Raw genomic sequence first — 22,284 nt, 5'->3', positions numbered from 1 at the left:
AAAAGGTACTTGTGTTGTTAGGCAGCTGCCTGAAGGGACTCCTTACCTCCTTTTTCTCTACCTGTTTATTCAAACACCAAGGGACCGTTTTGGGTAGGAAGGCAGGTACCATTTTGATTATACACACTTAGAGAAAGGGTAAGGAATTCACTACCAGTGACACAGCACTTAGGAACAAGGGGTGACAGTTTCCTGATGCTATGAAGGGTCTGATGCTGAAACAGGAAAAAGAAAATACCATACAAAACAATCTGTAGCAGAGTCCTTGTAGATAGCATTGGTAATCTGAAATTAAATAATTTCGCCTTACCTTTCTTAAGTTCCACAAACAAGAAAGTGTCTTTTAGACTGTGTGTGTTAGCATAAGAATGTATTAACTAGAAAAGATAGATCTCATATTTAATTGTCCCAGTTTTTCTCTGGAAGGGCACCAGTAATTGGAATAGCATCCATGGTAGAAGAGGATGGAAGATGAAGACAGAAGCCCTTCCAAAGGGCTGGGCCTGCAGAAGTCCTGCTGTGAACAAGAGCTGAAAGACAAAGCTAGGACACACCCACAGAGTACAGGCAAAAAGTGCACCTGAGGCCACTTGCTTACAGTCCTGAGGTAAAAGCAAATCCTTTCATTGTGCTTCATAATGACGTCTGGGGCCCGATGGTGATGCTGCTGTTTGTCACACGGATCCCATACCATCCTGCCCAGTACTGGGTGTCCTGGCCTCCGTGCTGAAACCAGATGTAACGAACTCCTGCTGGGTAATTCTGGAAGGTGTAAGAAATCTAGAGAGAACAGAAAAGATAATTCCTCTTAATTTGCCCAAATAAACCAGCACTCACCTAGAAGCTCAGAAAACTACAGTGTGTGTCTTAGAATGAGCTTTTCCTGAGACCAGATATCTTTCATTGAAAGTTGCACCATACCCTGTTTGGGGGGGGAGAGGAACCTTTCTCACTCAGCCTTTTCCTCAAAATCCTGAGTTAAACTGACATTAAGCTTGATAATTAAGTACATGTATAAGTAACATCTAATGCTGTATATTCAGCAAATCAAACCAGTTAAACACCTGTAACAGTTTAAGAAAAGTTAAGTCTGCAATACTTGGCTATCCATGCAGTAGTTTTAGAACAGCTTTTTGATCCAAAAAAACCCCAAAATGTGTTCTTGTTACTTAATTATTTAGACAGAATCTTACATAAAACCAGGAAACAATTAAGAAGACTGCACTAAAACAACACAGAAGCCCACAGGATACTCTCTAGAAAATGCTGGGCACCTAAAAATAGCACCTGTCTCATTCAGGACACTAGTGCTTCTTCAGCATTGTCAATAGCAAGGACTCACCTTCTGTACAGAATAGAGGAGGCTAAAGAGCAGGGAAAAGTCCACTGGCGCTTCTGGCCAAGTAAGACTGGCAACACACATGTGTCACAACACTGCTGTAAAGCTCCTGCCTCCGGGGCTGCTGCTCACCTCTCTCCACTTGGCATCACTCCACTGTTCAATGACCACTGGCTCAGGGTGGAACTCCTCCAGGACGATGTAATCCTTTGAGAGCAGCCTCACCGTGAGCTCATAGCGGCACCCACAGTCAAACCTAGCAGCATACCTGGAGAGGCAGGAGGAATCAAGGAGCAGAGCTCTATATACAGCATTCAGTTTTATTTATTTTTCAAAAGCAGTCTCCAAGGAGATCCCTGTCTGCAGAGGAAAAGGAATGTCATCCCCATAGCTATAGAGAAGTTCTAGAACTTACAGCTATCCCGCCCTTAACAGGATTGCCACCTTGTAATCCACTGAGTAAGTTTAGATTTAGCTTTTCTTCACTCAAGAACTACAACCCCAAAGAATAAAAAATTGATTTTACAGCATGAAAACCTCCAGAAGCCTAGCTTGCCTCTAGACCAGTGCCAGAAATTCTTATTTTCAGTGCTTCCACTTACCAGTCCTTGACTGTAATTTCAGGCCGTTTCTCATCCATCAGCTGATTCCAATAGCCTTCTTTCTTCAGGGTAATGAGTTGAGACTTGAAGCATGGCCTGAAACAGACATAGAAATACAGTTCTACACAACACATCTCCTCCCTCTCACTGTCCTTTCCCTGGCAGCTTTAATACCCACCCCAAATCCTGAAGGCCCACAAAGCTGATCCAGCTAAACCCTGCTTTATCCGTAGCCAGAACCTGACAAGGAAGTGAACTGAATTAGCTTCACCCCAAGATAAAAGGAATAGTTACCTACAAGCTGGATTAAGAGGAGTCCCTGCATTTACGTATTGGTAACAGGAAACCAGTGCCTAGTGCATGTAAAAGCTATTGATCCTCCTCTGGTGACAGCTTTTATTGCAAGTTGTTAGTGTGACACACCTACCACTCCTGGAGGTTACAGAGCTTTTGACCTTGTCATCTAAGTGCAGTTGATTTAAGTTTGCCAGACCCTTAACCATTCCCTACCACGTTTGGGAGAGGAGAAGCAGGGATCGCATGTAGATTATTTTACCTATAAAAATTACAGGAAGTTCCTGGTAGGCAGAGAAATTTAGCACCTGCTAAATTCTCTCAGCAATTCTCAATTCTCTCAGCAGTACCCATCTCTTCAAATTAACTGGCATAAAGGGTTAATGAAGTTCCTTCCTTTTCCCACAGGTGATCTAAGGTTCAGTAACCTGCCACCAGCCTTCTAACCACGGTGCCATTTCAGACAGATGGGAGGAAGCAGGTTTCCCAGTTCCGGATTACTGGAATCCAGTTCTTACCCATATGAAGTGACAAAGTATTTGTGTACTGTGGGGTCTGGCATATCATTTCCATGAGCTCCAGGCAGATCCTCAATTTTCCACTTATCTCCTTCGTTATCATCAAGTGTCCAGTGCTGGAAGCTCTCTACAAACACAGGTGTCCAAGGTGAGGGTTAGGACCTCACTGCAGCTACCAGCAGGATCTCAGCTTTTGTAAGAATCACAGCAGGAGAATTCTAGGAAGCTACTTGGTGTTTTCAGATCCACTGTATTTTTCCTACAGCTGTAAGTGACTCCTGTCATTATGCTGCCATTACCTTTAATGTGGCTGTCAACATCTAGGACAGTAGGCAGCAGATTTCTGACCTCATCAGAATATCAGCAGGAGCAATAAAGTAGAATTACTGTAGTCATATAAATCAGGTCTTTGGTAACAAAAGTTCTCTAGCTGCCCAGATGTTTAATCTCAATACCTGATCATTTCACTACCACATTGTACTTGCAGTGCAAATTAATTGTCACTGCCTGCAGTACTGGCGCCTTATGACTTCAGATTTTTCTAGATGAAACCACAAACTATTGGTAAATACACATCTATCTACCTAGAGCAGTTTTATTGCAGGAGTTGAGCTGTGAATCTGATCCAGCAGAGCTCCACCCAGTAGCTGGGTAGTCCCACAGTATCAGCAGTAGTTGAGGCATGCAGGACACTGACTCATTCTGACTGCTCAGAAACTCTTAGTCCTTCATTATAAATAATAAAACAAACCTTCAGCACAAGGGTTTTTGATTAAGTTTCTCTTCAAGTGGCAGAGCATATAGAAGATCCTCCAGTCAGAGATGCTTCTGTCCAAGCTCTGACGATAAAACCCGTCGCGCTGGCACTTGCGCTTCCACAGGGTGGTCAGGTCCACCACGTACCGCCACTGCGTGCACACCAGCCTGCAGGTGCGGAGCAGGTCCCGGACGGGCAGCAGCGACAGCAGCTCCACCAGCACGTCCTCGGGGAGGTCGCCGATGGTTGTCATGGCGGACTGCGGGCCGCAGGAGCACGATGAGGAATCCCCGGCACGACGAGCCGAGCTATCGGAAGCGAAGGCGGTTTCCCCTCGTTACGGACAGACCCACGGACAGCCCGCCCCGGCCCCGGCCCCGGCCCCCCGGCCCCGGCCCCCCGGCCCCCCGGCCCCCCGGCGCCCCGGCCCCGGCGCCCCGGCCCCGGCCCCCCGGCCCCCCGGCCCCGGCCCCACCTAGCTCCGCCCATCTGCGGCTGCCGGACACGGATGTGCGGGGCCGCGGCCCTTCCGCGGGGCGGGGCGAGGGCGGGGCCGCGGTCCTGTATCATCAGAGCCTGGCCCGCCCTCCCCAGACACACGGACCTTGTGCAGGGCAGCCCGGTTCGGCCCCAGCTCGCCCGCGCAGCAGTGGCCTAGGTAAGAGCGCTCGGTGCCTCCCCCGAGCCCCTGCGGCTTTTCCGGAGTGTCTCCTGGGCAGCTCCGGGGAGAGAGGAGGGATACGCCTATGCTCTGAGCACGGCAAGGGGTGGGCGCTGCCCGGGAGCACGTCCGTGATGCAAAGCCGTTCACAGCTTGGATGCTTAAGCGGGGTGGGAAATGTACTTCCACCTCTCTCTCGAGTGCATGAGGCAGCTTGGCTAACAGTGCTTCATCAGCAGGCAGGGAGCAGGAGAGACTTCTGAAATTCCTGTACGAGATGAAACCAGCATGATCCCTACTCCTGTCTGCTTTTTAAAAATTACATTTTAGCCTTTGAGACTGTGGTTGAGGGTTGGTAGTGTGGGGAGAATGGGAAATCACTAATGCTGTCTCCATAAAAGCCAGGGCATTTTAAATGACAGTGCCCCTGCTGGGTGCAGTGCAGATAGAGGACGCATGATGCTCGGTATCTGAACGTCTAGATTTAGGATGCTGTTACAGCAGTGATTCCCTGTTCTTCCCTCCCTTGCCAGGTTTGGCACTGCTATATTTCGTTAAGTTGCATGCCAGGGTATTTCACCTCTGTTCTTAGTTCTTTCCCAGGCTTTCCTGAGTCATTCCTGAGGCGTTTGGCTGTATCCATGCAGTTTGCTGCAATCTCAGCAGCTTCCCAGCACTGGGACTCAGCTGACATAAAAGCAGTGTCACAGTGCATCCCTCACTGATGACATGGGCTATGAATCTGCACACTCACCTTTCCATAGTCCTGCAGCACCTGGACCTGCAACTCAGGGCAGCAGAGAGCTGTTTGGAGTCCAGAATTAGCACATGAAGTTCGAGTAAACACTTCTGATTTAATTCCTCCAGTTACGAGGCCATAGAAAATAGAATATTGGAGAATATCAACTGAGTTATTTTCAGTTATGCTCAGACCTTTACTTTATACAGGCTCCTGACTAAGGAGATTAAGTGCCAGCCCTCTGAGGGAAAGCCTGTCAGACATAGAATGAACCACTGCAAAGGTGGCTGGCAAGATGCTTAACGCTGATATTTGAGTACTGCTTTGCAGTATTTGTTATCAGGGATGTTCTTAAAGGCAGAACAAGCACCCATGTGCCTCCCTCTGCAGAGGAAATCATTACTAAGAAGCTGATTTTTGCAGCAGCAGAGATTCTGGAAGGAATGATTTCAGCCTGGAAAATGAACAAACTGCCCACAATTGCAGTTGTCAAATGCATACATTTTGTGGGCAGATTTAGTTCAGGGCTTTTACTTAGAATATAAAGATATTAATCTACTCCAGGATATTAACTTAATAAGGAATAGGAGACCTTGAGGCTAGGAAGCAAAATCATGCCTTCAGATAATGTACTTATTTCCCCATTTTTTCTACTGCATCAGTATCTGACATTGCTGAGGGTGGGAAGCCCTCAACACTCTTTTCCACCCTCTCTCTCAGACAGCTCCACCCAGCCTGCCCCAGGAATGGAGTCCCTCCCTGAAGCAGTCCTGATCCGAATCCTGGCTTCCATACCTGCGGTGGATCTGGTGCTGGTGTGCCGCCTCGTCTGCTGCCAGTGGAAGAACCTGATTGATGGGGCTGCACTTTGGATCCTGAAGTGTCAGGAGGAAGGCCTCACCAGAGCAGAGTCAGATGCAGAGAACTGGCAAAACTTCTATTTCCTGAGTAAGAAAAGGAAGAATCTCATCAAGAACCCATGTGGTGAAGGTGAGAGATATCACAAGAAGCCTCAAGGTGTCAGACAGATGTCCAGTCACTGAGAATTGCGTATCTCTAGTCTTTGAAAATAGATCTTAGTTGCTGTCAGGTTGCAGAATTTTTTCCTTGCCCAAGAGTCAAGTCACTCAATCCGTGCAGCCAAATCATTTAATGGGCACAAAGGCCATTGATAATCAGCCTTTGCAAAGGGCTTTACATGACATTAACTTTATATAACCTCTGCAAGGATCTAAATCATATTTGAGACACAAAGATGTCCTTTGCAGAAACCACCCAACACAGTAATGTCCCATGGCATTTGTTTCTGCATTGCTTCTTGCCAAGCCATGACAGGAGAGATGAAGCCTTTCCCTGCCCAGGGGCCAGCCTGCCCTCATCTCACCAGGCCCTTCAGGCTTCTTTCTGTGGAGCAGCTCAGGCCAATCATGTTTTTACCCTCCTCGCCACAGCCCATATTAGAGGCTGGGCACACACCCCATGTGCCATTATTCTGAATCTATTAACTTCACTTGCCAGAACTATAAGCTGCTTAGCAATAAGCAGCAGTAACCAAGCCTCACAACCCAAGCAGCAACAATTTCACACATATAGACCAAAGCAGTATCAATACAGCTTCCCCATTTTGTTTACAGATGAGCTTCTGCAAGCTTTTCCAACATCCAGGTTTCCCTCTCAAAAAGCCCAATGTTTAAGGTCTTCAAAAAATATCACTTAGTGATTTAGAAAACTTAGAAATAAAGCAATCAGCATCTCTCCCCAGGGTCCTTTGGTGCTGTGACATGGAAAATGCGGACACACTATTCAGAATACCTAAATTCTTTCCCTGGAGTAGTTTCTTAAACCCACACCCACACAGCCATTTTGCTGAAGAATGTTAAAGTTTGGTGTGGTTAGACTCAGTCAGACTAAAGGTTTTTGCCTGACCTTTACTTAACAAACATATCCATAGTCCACATATAAAATCAGTGCTGTCTAATATCAAACTTTCACAAGCCAGAGGAAGATTCCAGGGGAAGATGGTCAGGTTTCCCACACCCACAGGACTTACACAAGTCTCTTTTCTGCCATTTGTAGAAGACTTGGAGCACTGGGGAGAGGTAGAGAATGGAGGTGATGGCTGGAAAATTGAAGAGCTCCCAGGGGACTTTGGAAAAGAATTTCCTAGTGAAGAAGTCCATAAATACTTTGTTACATCTTATGAGTAAGGCTGCTTTTCTTCTCTTATTCAGGAAAGGGGGAATTTTTGGTTCCCCCAGTCCCAGGAGAGACTGTGATACCAATTAATGTCTTGTGTTTCAGGTGGTGTCGAAAGGCTCAAGTCATTGACCTTAGGGCTGAGGGCTACTGGGAAGAGCTGATGGATACAACCCAGCCTAAAATCATGGTAAGAGACTGGTAAGTATTAAGGAAGGCTCCGAGGACAGGGAGAAGGTTAAGAAAGATAAGGAAGAGCAGGGAGGGCATATATCTCATATATACCGGGCCTTAAAATCTCAGCTGCCAGGATTCTGGATGTGGGACAGGGCTCACAGGCAGCTCCCACAAGCTTTAAACTGTTGGAGCACATGAACTCCAAAGCCCAAGGTCCTGTGGTGAATGAGGGGAGGCGGTGGGCTGAGCTAAGAACCATTGCAAATTTCCATCTCAAACCAAGGCCCCAGTAACTTGATGAGAGTGGTAGAGCCTTTGCAGAGCTCTTACGGGTAATGCCAACAGCTTGGATCTCCTTGTAGGTATGCAGCACGCAGTGATGCTGGCTGCCTCTATGAGCTGTGCGTGAAGCTGCTCTCTGAGAATGAGGATGTGCTGGCTGAGTACAAAAGTGAGACTGTCACCATCCCACAGGACAGTGATGCCAATTGGACTGAGGTGAGTTACAGCTATGGGCTCAGCAGGTGACACCCAACCCACATGAGTCAGGAATATTTTTAAGCAGAATTCTCCAAGGGAAAGAGAAGGCTCTGTCCTGTGTTCTCTGGAGCCATGACCCTATGACAGAACAAGGAAAAAGGGAGGCTACCTTACAGGAAACTTGCTGAGTCATCACTAGCAGCCGTAAGGTGACAGAGATGTCCAACTGGGAGTGATTAAGTGGCCTCAGAACAATGGGTTCAAAGCTTCTCCCACTGTAAATGTCCCCACTGTTACCCAGCCTGGTAGGTCTGACTGTGGCCAGTGGGGCTGAAGGCTCTGTGCACTGAACAACGGTAGGTTTGTGGTGGTTTGACACTTACTAACAGCTATTTTGTCTCTTGTCCCAAAGATCTCCCACACCTTTTCCAACTACGGGCCTGGGGTCCGTTTTGTCCACTTTGAACATGGTGGCCAGGACACGCTGTTCTGGAAGGGATGGTATGGTGTCCGTGTCACCAACAGCAGTGTGACAGTGGAGCCATAGCTATGCTGAACCAGGATCTGCATGCTGGAGCTGACTTCCCTCAGGGCATCCCATGGCCTTTGGATGGTTTCTGCATGGTGCTGCTTCTGGCTGGTAGAGCATATGGCCTTTCTGCATAGGAACATGCATGCAAGATGCCAGGAGCTACCACCCATCCTTCCTCAAGAGAACTATGCAAAGAATGTGAATGAATTTGTGAATGCACCACAAGACTCAGCCTCACCACTTGCACTGATGTTCTCCATCAGACAGGAGATCACCTAAAAATCCTGTGGACCTCCTCTCTTAAGCCTCTAATCCCTAGCACCCAACCTGAGTCAGGTATCTCTTCTGCCTGCTTCCCAGACTTGGGCACTCCTTAACTTTAAGGGGTACTTTATTTTCTGGAAGTTGAAAGAGTGGGAAGAAAAGAATAAAGAAAACCTGTGTGTCAAAACATAGCAGGGAAACCCAGAGCCCTGTCCCCAACTGTTCCCATGAACTGCAGTGAGAACCTTGGCTTCTCCCATTTATAAACAGGTAGCATTGTTTACTACAGAGAGGCTCTAGCTTGGCTGTCAAGTGCTATTAGTTTAATTTTTAGTGATGATGCAAAGCAAGAGCAATTGGATCCTTTTACACCATTTCCAGCACCCATTTATCAAGGGAAGTGCTGGGAACAGAAACCTGTCTGGTATCCAACTCTGGGGCTTCATTTGGCTCCCTCAGATAGATGGCATCTGAGAGTAATTGCTGGGGGAGAGAAAGAGATGACAACAACTTAGGGAAAGGGGTTAGAAAAAGTTGGGGATAGGGTCCAGGAACAAATGAAAACAAACTCATTTACCCCTTCCTGGCCTCTGCATGCTTCATGTACTAAGCATCCTGGTCATCCAGTGTGACTCTGCTAGCAGGACACAGAAAGCTGTTGGCGTCGCTCCATCTCTACTGACAAGTGTCTGCAAGAAGTACAGGTCTGTCTCCGCCACATGCTTGCTGACAAGACAGCACTTCACTCTCCCACTTGTGCTTCTTGATATCACTCAGGGCTGTGAGCCTCATCCTGAACAAACCCTAAGCTTCCCTGAACTAAGACTGTCCCTGCCAGTTATTCCACTCAGAAGAGCATCCCCCAACAGCGTTGGTGTTGCCTACAGAAGGTACTTATATTTTTGTGTCCATCTGTCTGTCTTCCCTCCCTGGGCTGCCCAATTAAAGTGCCCCCTTACATGTGCAGTGACTGCTACTGCCTGCAGCCAAAGGAAAGAGCTTCCCACCTGGGCACTGTGCAGGCTACTTCCTCAGGCTTCCTGCACAGCTGCACCTGGGTGCCACAGGCACATGGGACTCCCAAACCACAGCTATGCCAGAGTCCAGGCAAATATAATAAAGTGACACAATTGTGTGTGGATTTCCTCTTGTATACTGGGTATTTGTCCCCTGTGTTCAAGCATCCATCTTCTGATTATGCGGAGTATTTCAGCCAGTCTGGTCCAAAAGCAGGAGTTACTGTACCTTGTATACTACCATGGATGTCCCTGAAAGAGGTATGTGCTCTGTTCCCTAGCACCCTGGACCCACGGGCAGCACTTAATGTGCAATGGGTCTGCAGTGACAGCAAGCAGAAGTGCACTTCAAACATAGTGGGAATTCATTCAAGGCACAAAGAAGTACATGAAGGTTTCTACAGAGTCCAGCCCTGCTGGCCAGGTCATTTGGGCTCTACTGAGCTCAACCTTAGTTCTGACCCAGGAGGCAACAGAATCAGTTCAGAATTTAATTGTTTCCCCTCCCTTACCCCTGCACACGCTGTCATGCAGTGCTGCTTTACCCACCCTTAGCCTTTAATGCAGCTCTTAGTTAATATTTAGCTCACTGCTAGTTCTCTGCCCCACAGAAGAAACAATCCCTTCATCTGTCCCTAAGGCATCAGTATAGTGAGGGGATCGATATTTCACATCTCAATGCAATTGTTAAACTGAACTTTTCCTAAGTCACCATCTTACAGTCAGGACAAACCTCAGCATTAAGCCTTCAGATATTGTGGCCCTTGTACATACAGGGTAGGACCATGGTCCCCACTTTATCTAGGCTGAAGCATTAAACGCAGACAGCCCCCCCAGCAGCTCTGTTACAATGAAAGCAGCTGCCTGAGGCCTTTTCTCCCTGCACTCCCTCTTTATGCCAGCACACCCCATTTTCACACTGACTGTCAGGGGCATCCTGCAAAGCTTGTTCTGACCTTCCCACTCCCCTTTGAGAGGTGTTTTCCAAGACACTCAGTGCCTGCAGCCTCACTGCAGAGAATAGCCACCTCTACTTCACAGAGCTGCTCACAAAAGCCACTGCTGACCTCAGAAGCAATTACTCCTTGCATTCAACCATGTCAGTACTAGACTCCCAAAGCAAGTGAGTGTCTGGGTACATGGGGGGGGGGAAGTCTTGCTCACATTGTAAATATTTTGTTCCAAATGCCTTTTGAATTTTGATCAAACATTGTAAGTCTGAACACACTGCACCATACACATACACCCAATTCCAAGGCAATGCAATTCACCCATCAGAGACCGAGTGCAGGAGGGCAGTGTCTTCTCACACCTTACAGACTTCATGGAAATTGAGATGATGCAATTTCACGGGATTACAGAAACTAAGTGTAACTGTGGCAAAAGGCCTTAGATGCTGCTGCAGGCCCAGCTGCTGCAGGGCTCTGTTGCCGACCAATTCAATGCAACTTCCTTCTGCTTTCTGCTCTGCCAACACCAGCAAGCAGCTGTGTGACACTACACAGTAGCTTCTGGGAACATGGGTGACCAATGCAGACATGTGCTGTACAGACAGAAAGAGGTCTGCCCAAGTAATTTATATCAGATATTTTCATCCCCCAGACTCAGAGTATTTAGAGATCTGAGCATTAAAACACAAAGATTGAGTGTTGCTGAAACATTCATGGTGGAGAAAAAAAAAACACCAAAAAGCCAAAACCACATCAAAGGGTCCCCTCCCACTCTCAAACATGGCAACAAGTACTGCAGAAAGGGTTCATGTTCCTTTGCACATCATGCCCACAAGGCACCCCAGCAGTGCTGAACTACACTGAACACAGAAGTGTTTTCCTAACACCCACAATGGAATGGAACAGGTGGATGATGGGACTAGAGAGTTTAAGACAGGAACCTTTCACTCTTTGCCAAGACACTACATGAACACCTCTTACCCCGGCTGCTTTAATACTACTCAGAGGCACCAAGAGAAGCCCTAGTACAGCACAACAGCCCTGTCCTGCTCTTACCAGCTGGGACCTGATGTTCTGGGTAGCTGATTGGACTTGGTGTCTGCAGTTGTACAAGACACCACTGTAATTTTCTTTCCTGCAAAGCCCACCACAGTTCATCCTGGATATAAATGCCATTATAGTTAAAAGGGGTTTGTTTTCTGTTTTTTTTTTTTCTTTTCCCTTGGGGTTTTGTTTTTGTTTTGGGGGCAGGGGGGATTGGGGAAGGGGTTTGGTTTTGGTTTTGTTTTGGGGGGGGGGAGTTTGTGGTTTGTTGGGTTGTTGGTTGGTTGGGTTTTTTCATATTAACTTCTACAGCAAGTCTCTTGCAGAGGAACAGAACAGAGCAATATGGGGTCCTGGCAAGGAAGCACTATCATACATCTCTTGTCAAGTCTAATTGAATTTTTCTATATGAAGCATCTATTATTACCCACCTGGGGGGTTGTGGACAGATTGAGGAGTTTTCTCCCCCACTAGGCAATTCAAGACTGGGGATGGGACAGTTGGGGGAGAAAATAAAAGTAATCTATCTGACAATTCCCTGTTGCTTGCAGCCCAGCTGTTCTAGTTGTAAAAGGGAGGGTAGCTTAGGAGCTCAATTCCTTCTACATCAGCTTACAGAAGCTGGGAATGACACTTTCTGAAAGACAGGATAGCAGAGCATTGACTACTGCAGCAGAGACATTAACCCAAAAGTTGCAGCAGAGATTCACAGATTGACAGATTATTCTGAGTTGGAAGGGACCCAAAATGATCACTGACTCCAACTCTTATGTAAATGGCCCATACAGGGATTGAACCCACAACCTTGGTGTTAAGTGTTATTAGCACCATGCTCTCTAACCAAATGAGATAATCTCAGAGTCAGATATGAGTAAGGTCACAGGTAGTAGGATGGAAAACCAGAGACTTATCCTTGCCTGTCAAGAACAGAAACCTTCCCAAGAAGTGGAAAGCATTGGACTAGTGAAGAAACATTCTCTGGGGCATACATCTCCCTTTGCAGCTGCTCTCACACCTCCTTCACTGCTGTCCCACATCATACAGATACCTTAGGGGACAAAGTAGTCCACATGTCAGCAGCCTTGACACTGAGCTAACCTGATCCCTGCTTCTCCTTCCATCCAGTTAGTTCCTTCTGATGTCCTTAAGGCAGTGTGTCTTGGGGTGACCTTATGATGTGTATCCCATATCGCTGCCTATGCCCAGAAATTAATTTCTGTGCCTTTCTATGCCTCTAAACAGAGCCTGAGAGGGGGAAGGAAAAAACTGAGCAAAACCTTTTCAAAGCAGTTTGTAGCTTGTTCAAGGTCACACAGAGATAGGGGGTTTTTTCCAGCTGCGGCAGGGGAGGGAGGAGGCACCCGCCTTGCTGGGTTTTTTTCAGAGTCAGCTTTTGGCCAGTGGTTCAGCTTCTCTTTCTCCGGAGAGAGACTGAGAGTTGAATTTTTTTTTCCTTCCCTGGAATTTCGGATTTTCTCCCTTTGCCACTGGACTGCTTCAATATCAGAGCACATCGGGAGGACTTTCCACCGAGCGCAGAGGGCCTGGCCCTGGGCCAAGCCCCAGCTCCGAGGCGACCAAAGGGAGGACTCTAAGACTTTCCTAGGTTTTTCTCCACAGCGAGAGATTTTATTATTTAGCATTATTTTCCTTTTCCCATGTGTTTGTTAAATAAATAGTTTTATCTCCTTCACTTTCCTTCGAGGAATTTATTTTTTTTTCCCGAACCTGGTGGGGGAGGGGTGGTTGTGCCTTCCCTCAGAGGATATATTTCTAAATTTGGCCAAACTGGAACAGGCAGTGACTTCCCTGCCCTCAGTCTCCTTACCTAGTAGGGAAATAAGGACCCAAAGATGCTTTGCTACTGGGGAGCCACTCTGGAGTTACAGGGGAACAGCTACAGTGAGTTCAGCTGGAAAGTCTCACAGAAGCTGGCAAACACAAGGACTGCCTGAGAGAGCTGAGCTCCTTACACAGCAGCCTGTGTGTAAAAGCAAAGGTTCACAGACAACCAGAACAAGATACTCATGGTCAAGACTGACACTTGAGGAAGAGATGTCACAGGAACAGAGAAGCCAGGCACAGCCAGGCAGGCACAGCTGGGGGATGTGTCACCCTCCCCAAGCCTGGTCCCTGGGAGGTGACAGCAGAGGGCACTCAGGTTGCAGGCAGGAGCTGCTGGGGTTGCCAGCTCTCTCCATGCCAGGCGATGCACAAGAGATGTAATTGTACCGCTCTGGATGTTGCATTTTGAGTCTGTTTCTGAGCACTGCACCTTGTTTCTTCTGGCTGAAACTTAGGCTCGAATGAGTGTTTTCTTCTTGTCCTGTTGCAGTGCCCGCAGGCATGGTTTGCAGTGCAGCCTTTGCTGCACAGACCCTAATGCTTATCTCTGCCATCTAGGACACCCATACACATTCTGGAAGGATTGTTGTCTCTGGGGCAGCAGACACAACACACCTCTCTTGGATGCAGGCAGCCTTTTAAACTGCAATGAGTAATCAGAGCAGTGAAAGCTGTCTGAACATAGATCAAGGCCTTTCAAATTCAAGTGGAAGCAGCACAATTTGCTCAACACTATCCTAAAGCATTGAAGTATCACTCAAATTAGTAACATGCCTTTCCTTGCAGAGTATTTTCTAACCTTAATGCAGCCCACAAGACTCAGAAGAGTCTCACCCAGAGCAGCAGGGCTGTTTGTGTCTCCCGGTACACCATGCCCAGGCACTCACAGCCCCTCTGCCTACCTCCTCTGCATGCAGAGCTCTGCAGCCCTCCCTAACCAGGCAGGAGCCCCAGACACATCACACATGGCCTTGGCTGACCTCCCTTGCAGGCACTCAGAGCAACTCATCTGGAGCTGGTATCTGTGCAGACCCATTAACCACAGTGCAATCAGTGCTCCCAGAGAGGCTCCAATAAAGCCATAAGAGCACTCGTTGGACTGATGGATCATGGGGAAACACATCTCACTGCAGCAGGAATGGGCTGGGCGCTGACAGGGAGGGGAGGAAGCTTTGGCAGCAACATGCCTCCCACAGAGCATATTGCAGATGTACCATGTTCAGAAGCACTGAAATGCAGTGGGGTATATATATGCAAGTTTCCCTGAGCACAAAGCTTCTTCTCTGAAGAGCTGAGGGAAGAGTAGAGGAAAGATGGTATTAGAGCTCTGCTACTTTCAATCCTTGCAAAAGGTCCTGAAGTCAAGAAGTGCTATTTCTACCTCACCACACATAGTGCAGCTCCTCTCATTAATATTGACACATGACGCACTGCAAAATGAAGCAGATAAAATCCTGATCCAGATATGAGTAATGACTTTGCATTTTTTTGTAAATTAAACCTAATCTTGTGTTGACTGTGCTATACAAGGCGAAATAATGAAACAGATTAAGATGAGATCTTGTTCACTCTTGCTGAACAAAATACAATTAATTGTCAGAAGGATTATCATGAAGTCTTTCTTCTCTCAGACAAATACAATCAGATGGAGTCTGTGTGCTGGTGCAGGAGGTTGGTGTATTGGTAACTCTGCCTAGACAGATAAAAACACTGTAAAGACTCAGTTACCCACACAGACACTCCTACCTTGCCTTTCCCCAGTCTCTCCTGCCAACTTGCACACAGGAGAGAGATGCTTTGGAACCAAAACATACACTTCCAGCCATACAACCTAAGCCTGCCTGCTCCAAGTTTCCTTCTCCTGTCTAACTCAGATCCCTTCCCACCTGTACATCTCTCCTGACAGAGATTCATCCAGCCTTTTTTCAAAGCTTTCTGTCTAGAAAGGCTTTACCCCTGCAAATCCTTTGTTACAGTCCTCCACCATGCTGAGATGTTTCCTCTCTCACCCAGACAAAATCCCTGTTGCAGTCTTTCTGCTATTTGCCTGGTCCACAGCAGAGCCACCTGTCTGCCATGATGACAAGCAAGGAAGTAATTCCTGCCTCTTCTCATCTCATCTGTCCTTTTTCCAATATAAAGCAGAAATCTGTGAAAAGGCAAGGATTGTGGGAAAAGTTTCTAATGTCACTGCTCTCCCAGAAAAATGAGGGAAGGCTTAGCACAAGGACTGACTATAAGACTTGATGAAAGACTTCAGCACTGCATGGAATATCACTTGGGAGTCATTAATGCACTGCTGGGTACATTCTGTATGTATATGTACATACACTGTATGGGGGCCCAAAACCAGCACTGGAGTGTGGGACACAAGGAAAGGTGCAACAGATGTTGTGTCATTGAAGGGTAGTGGTACATCACAAAAATAGTCGGCATGGAAAAGAAAATCCTAGTTTTAGCTGAGCAGCTTCAGGGCAGGAAGAGAAACCAACACCAGAATGCCTGGAAAAAGGAGAACACCTGTGCTGAACTCACTGCCCCACTCCTATAGCAGAGTGAAGCTAAAACTCACCCTTGCCTTGCCAGCTCATGACAATCCCACCTCTTCCGACAGTACCAAGAGGTCCACGCATGTCACTAGGGAAGGAGTCTGCAACAGCTAGAAATGAAAGGTATTGAGAGAATTTGTGAACAATTTACTTGGAGAAAATACTTCTTACTTTCACACCAGGTTAAAAAAACCCAGTAAAATTAAATCCCACCAAAGCCTGCAGCACCAGCATTGACAGACAAAAATGACTTAACAGAAAAAAACACAGGCAGGGAAAGCGATTTTCTTTGCCTGCATTGTCAGGGGAATTAAATCTTCTTTTTTTCCCCGTCACCACCAAGTGGAATAATCCAATATATAAAAGTTAATGTGCTTCTTGTATTTATTGCTGTGTATTTGACCTAACAGAATTTTATTCCTTCATTAAGAATAAAACCATTCCGGAAGGCAAACTGCAAAGCTCTAGATCAGTTACTACCTTCTCCAACAGTTGAAAAGTGAGTTATTTCTCATAAGAAAGAAAAAAAAAAAAAAGAAAATAAAAATAAAAAATCCTTTTCCCTGTGCACCAAGTTCTGCACTGCAGACCTGGTGGAGTTCAGCAATACTGAGTTTGGTTTCTAGGCAACATTTTAAGAAATCAGGCAGCATCCCCAGTCACCCTTGTAAGATGCTCATGTTTCCCATACTGCACAGCACTCAGTCACCCACTATCAGTGGGCTGGGCAGAGCCGAGAGCACAACTCCAGCCCACACTTCCCACTGTGCCTTCAGGGACCACATCAGATTCAAGTGCACCCAGCAGTGCCAGAGGGAGAATGATCTGTCCAAGGTAACTCTTGCTGGTAAGCAAACAACACCATGGCCACAACATCATGAAACACAGCACTCGGGTGTGAGAGTGGCAGGAGTGGACAGAGGCAGGGGGATGACTCACTGATTCAAAATCACCAAAATATATATGAAAACACTCCTTCTTGTGTCCTGTCTTGGGCCAAGCCTGCAGGATGGCACCCTGTCTGGGCGGGGTCTGGACGAGCACACACTAGCTGACCCTTCTTTCTTACTATGGAAGCTCTGACACTTTGCTTGGGGGCGTTAACTGGCACACCTGGGTCTGGGGATCCCCAGAGGCAAAACCAGCTCCTCGATGACACCTCAGGGAGCTGTTCCCTGGAATATCTAAGATAAGACCCTTCAAATCAGCCTTTCACAGAGGGCAGGGAACACTAATCCTTCCTGATTTACTACACCACCTGGGGCAGGGGGTGCTGAAAACGTGGCACATTTGAAGAAGCAAAGGATTCCTCTGGATTTTAGTGGTAGCATTTATGAGGAAAACTAGATGAAACAAAGGAAATTATACTGATTTGTTGCCACTGAGTGCTTCAGCTCAAAGAAATGAGAAGCTGCAGTACTCATGGTATGACACATTCATTAAAGAGGAGATGCTACTCACAGTCATGAAGGTCAGTGCTTCTGTTCTTAGCAGAGAGTTCGGAATTCAGTACATTTCAGATGAAAAAAAGGTGACAAAAGGGTCTTGGATACAGGCACATAAGCCTAAAAGGGAAGTTCATATTTATTAAAAGAAAGAAAACCACAAGAGATGCATTAACCCCTGATCTATACCTAGACAGTGCATGCTCCAAGAATGTGAGACATGAAATACCTATGTGCTTCTGAACTATTAACACATTTTATTACCTTCCATGAGCCATTATCCCTATTTAAGAACAGGGATGGCAGAGACATAAGCCTGTCACACACAGGAAGTCTTTGAGTACAGCAACACCTCCATGCCCACAGACCTGTTTCCTGAACCACATTGCCTCCCCATTCAAGCCTCGCTCACTGCTTTGTACAGCCTCCAACACAGCACAAGGCCACTTGGAATGGAAGTTTGATCACAGTCAGCACACATTCAGAAAAAGTATTTCAACTGTCATGACTTAAGTACGACAGAGACAATTCTTCTAAGCAGACAGGGCTAATTCAGTTTTTTATTCTCTCCCCTGCCACCATGCTAAGGACAGAGTTTAAGGCACTTTGAAGAGAAAGAACTATGAATTACTATAACATGCATAAGTTTCAGCTAGATTTAGCTCTGACCTTTAGCTAAGGACAGAGTTTAAGGCACTTTGAAGAGAAAGAACTATGAATTACTATAACATGCATAAGTTTCAGCTAGATTTAGCTCTGACCTTCAGCTCAACTGCAACCAGTAAATCTGAATAAACTAGTCTTTTAAATAATTTCTTGGAAAGTCTGTTCAACTGTTTTGTACATGCAAGCCCTAACACTTACTTGTCTGGGAAGTTTAAATTATTGATCGGGACAAGAGCTCTCCCTTTGTGCATACTCCATCTAATCCTTTCATTTACTGTGTTTTTTGCCTGCATGCAAAATGAATGACATTTCATCTCATTTCCAAGTAATTTCCATATCTCCAGTGTCAAGGTCTACCTCCCTCAATAACAATTCCCGACAGATGGGAATGTACACAAGCTCTCACTCCCTGAGCACATCCTGCTGCACACCCCTGTGTGGCAGAAAGTTCTGAAAGGGTTGTTATGTCCAGCAGGCAGAGAAACAGCCAAGAAGTACCCAGGGGTGTCTGGACAGTGTCTGCCACATGAAGCAAAAAAAGGAGACCACACTGCCTGTTGTCAGAGAGCAGTGCAGTGCTGGCGAGGGACATGTCTGGATAGACACTGGAAGCCCATCCTGCGCTGCCCAGCCCCTGGCTCAGTGCCAATGAGCACCCTGGGCCCAGAACCACCAGGTTTCAGCCACACATTCTGAGTTTCCTTCCTTACGGGTGACACTCATCAGCAATGCTACAATCTTCCCCTACACACACATGAGGAGCAGCTGCCTGCAGAGACCTTTGACCCGCCTGAATAACTGAATTATGGCCATTTCCCTGTCCTCCCTACTATGCAGCCTGGCCAGGCAGCTCACCTGCATCTCCAGAGAGCATTAGAGCCAACCAAGAGGCAGAAGTGCTGCTATTTTCCTAATGACTTGTATGCCATGACCCTGGCCAAGCTCTTCCAGGCTGCTTTCAAACCCCTTCTTTGCATTCACTCCTTCATAAGTCTAATCACTGTCATAAATTAAGACTTCGCCAATTAGCAACAATTTATGGTTTATTAATTGTAGCAAGTAGAAAGTGAGCAAATTTACAGCGCTGGGTGACCGGGAGTCTACGCTCCTCCACTGTCACGTCAGTATTCTAGCTGGCCCCCCTATTTATATGATTTTACTTCCGTCTTCGTGGATTGCTTTTAACCACTCTGCGCATGTGCCACTTGTTGCTAGGGGGTCTTCTTCTGCCTTCCGGTGGTCGTTGAGGATGAAGGAAGTAGTCTTCCTCTTCTGTCCTCTGTTCGACCTTTTGTTCCTTGTCCATTTTTAGAAGAAGAAGACACAGTATCTGGCATATCATCTTTTTTTTGTTCTTATATGGAAGAAGAGCTGAACACACAGTGTTTGGCATGCCGCACTCTCCTGTTATGCAAGCATCTGTACAGCAATACAGTAGTTGCAGAAGCGATACTTAGCAATACATATCCTGAGTACATTTGATTATATATATATATATATATATATTGTTTTAAAGGAAGCAATACTTGGCAATACATATCATGAGTATATTTGATTGGCAATACATATAAGTATATTTGATTACATATATTGTTTTAAAGGCATCCTTTTTAATAAACAATACAATCTTTCACATCACTAATCATAAATGATGTCAGATAGGAGAAGATGGGATAGCCAAGCTGGAAGCAATTCCTGTCCAGATGAACTGATACTTTCCTTTGGACCGTGAACATATGCTTCATGCCTCAATTCACTTTGCTTCTCTGGTCTTTCAAAAGTCCTTACGAAGACTTCCTGGGAACAAGTCCTGCTGTCCTGTTCTTGCAGGCAGAGTTTGCACAGCAAGAACAAAACAAAGTAGATAGAGCACAATAATGGGATGTAACTTACAACAGCCTGAGCATACTAATGGAGACATATATAGAGACCCACACAGAGAGCCACAGTGTCTCCTCTCCACTCTTAAGTGTCCCAGAGAGAGGGCTCTTCTCCAGACACTGCCCTGCTTGCCAGAGCAGTGCTACATAGCGTCTGTTTCACAGCCACATCTGCAGTGATGCCTGCTGTGCAAGTCACACCCTCTGATCTATCCTGATCATGACACCAGCAATCACTCCTCTCTCTGGGTCTTTTCTTCCTTGCTCATCATCCCAACCCATCCTGGCCTGCTCCCACAGAAGGCTCTTCTTCATCAATATACACAGCAGCACCTGTCTCACCTGCACAGGGAATCAGGAGTCTAAGGTTGGTCTCAGAGACCACATAGCCCAATTAAATACTTGATACTATCACAGTCCTGCCTGGAAAGAGATCTGGAGAGAAATTACCCTGTATGTAACTGCAAATTACTAGAAAAGGATGAACAGAACCTTTAGAAAACAGCAAATGTCCCATAAAGAAAAACATGCAGGGCTTGCAACACCTGTGTTTGTACAGAGTACTAGGGCCGGGAAAAGAGATAAATGAGCAAAACTCCAGTGAAAAGCAAACTCAGAGTTCTTCCTGGCATGTGCAGGAATGCAAGTGAATGCCAAAAAATCTGATGGTACTATTTCAATATCCTTGGTACTTTGGGGATTGGTAACCCCAAACAGATCTAGTCCCAGGCTGAGCTACTGGACTTCTTCCCAGCATGGTCACACATTTTGTGTATCCCACTGCAGTCTTCTCATCCCATGTTCACAGCCAGAGAAGGAACCAGGTGATAGACATCAAGGACAGCTTCAATTCAAGACTAGACACCATCAATCACATAATGAGTTAATTGACATAGAGTCCACTGGGGCCTTTATTTGCCACTTGGAAATCTTTTAACCACAGCTCTGAAGACTGTTTAATGACAGGGATGTTTCTTTACACTCTCTTTCTTAGGAATTAATTCTAGCACCTTCATTATAAAGAATAAATAACTAAGGTACATGGCAAAGGACTCTTTGAAAGTCCAGGGGGCCAAACTTCTCCTGTTCCTAGAGAGATTCCAGGTTTAAAAAAAAAGAAAAGATGTCATGTTCCTGAAGAGATCAGTGAATAATGAACAGGAAATCTTTTTCCCTGAACTAAGTCAGTGGAGCCCCATGAATAATTCACACTTGCTACAAGGAAAAAAATGAACAGAAATGCTTTCCTGCCTCCAGCCCCTTCCCCTGTGCCCTCACCACACCATCCTCCAGGACTAGCATAGCTGAGCATAGGGGTTTCTCTCCTAGAAGTAAATAAATAACTAAATACATATTAAAAAGAAAAAAAACAGTTGTTCTGCATGGTTTCCCTGCATGGCTCTTGAACATGTCAATTCACTGTCAAGGTCTCGGATGCCCACTTACAGACCTTGAAACAACTCTACCACCTGTTCCTATCCAAATCAAGCACTGGGGGAAATAAATCCATTTAAAGGCATAGTCATGGAGTACAGTGAGAGGACTAGGGCAGATTGTCCATTTCTCATGCTTTCATGTGTCGGAGGAAAATAACTTTAAGGGATGGGACTATGCAATTACACAAATTTATTGTTTAAAATAACAAACGCATCAGTCCAGGCGTGAGATTTTACAACACCTCCAAGTAATGGTGACTAGTCCCAAGATTTAGGGTAACATCGTAATTTATAACTTTCTAATCCAATAGACACTTAAAATGACACTTTGTTTTAGATTTATGACCTATCACCTGTGGCACTTCTCACTGCAATGCAGCTGTATCTTGACCAATAACTTCTCATGTCACATACACACAGATGTCTCTATTATATCATCTACATTCTTAACTTAAACTATATAAAATGACACTATTATATTTTAAAACCCTCCACCAAAACACCCAGTGTACAATTTTACTTATAATTATAGGAATACAAGCTTGTAATCCTTTTGCTTAAAGTCTATAAATCTCTGTCAATTAAGCCAGACCTAGTCTCTTCCAGGGTTGTAAATCAAAGCCTCCTTTAATTGCAGGAGTTTCTACTCCTCTGTCTCCCACAGCAGATGACTGCTGACATCTTTCTCCCACTGTGTGCCAGACATCTGCTCTCTCCAGCTCAGTCAGCCATGTCTTTCTAGGTGGGAGCTCCCACCCTGTCAAAAAGGTCTGAAAGCTCATTATGGCTGAGCTGCATCATTCTGTGGTTCATTCTTAACAAATAAAAAAGTTACCGAAGATGAAGAAAAGGCTGAGATACTTAACAAAGAAGGTCTCAGAGACTTTCTTTGCC

The 22,284-nt window shown here is 46.0% G+C and overlaps 2 protein-coding genes across 2 annotated transcripts; one reads left to right on the top strand and one right to left on the bottom strand.

The window, feature by feature from the left end:
* Positions 1 to 552: 552 nt before the first annotated feature.
* LOC138121509 (F-box only protein 44-like) lies at positions 553 to 4,038 on the bottom strand. The gene is made up of 6 exons (XM_069035097.1): positions 3,986 to 4,038; positions 3,505 to 3,818; positions 2,754 to 2,880; positions 1,942 to 2,037; positions 1,472 to 1,607; positions 553 to 780 (listed from the first exon to the last, which is right to left on the bottom strand). Exons 1-6 carry the CDS (start codon positions 3,997 to 3,999, stop codon positions 634 to 636), a joined length of 834 nt encoding a protein of 277 aa, XP_068891198.1. The 5' UTR covers positions 4,000 to 4,038; the 3' UTR covers positions 553 to 633.
* Positions 4,039 to 4,071: 33 nt separating this feature from the next.
* FBXO2 (F-box protein 2) lies at positions 4,072 to 9,700 on the top strand. The gene is made up of 6 exons (XM_069035098.1): positions 4,072 to 4,168; positions 5,631 to 5,900; positions 6,987 to 7,113; positions 7,212 to 7,307; positions 7,646 to 7,781; positions 8,176 to 9,700. The coding sequence occupies exons 2-6, from the start codon at positions 5,657 to 5,659 to the stop codon at positions 8,308 to 8,310; spliced, it is 738 nt and encodes a 245-aa protein (XP_068891199.1). The 5' UTR covers positions 4,072 to 4,168; positions 5,631 to 5,656; the 3' UTR covers positions 8,311 to 9,700.
* The last annotated feature ends 12,584 nt before the right edge of the window (positions 9,701 to 22,284 follow it).

This window comes from Aphelocoma coerulescens, chromosome 21 (genome assembly GCF_041296385.1).
Source record: "Aphelocoma coerulescens isolate FSJ_1873_10779 chromosome 21, UR_Acoe_1.0, whole genome shotgun sequence".
NCBI lineage: Eukaryota > Metazoa > Chordata > Aves > Passeriformes > Corvidae > Aphelocoma > Aphelocoma coerulescens.
This window is presented reverse-complemented; position numbering and strand designations above follow the sequence as displayed.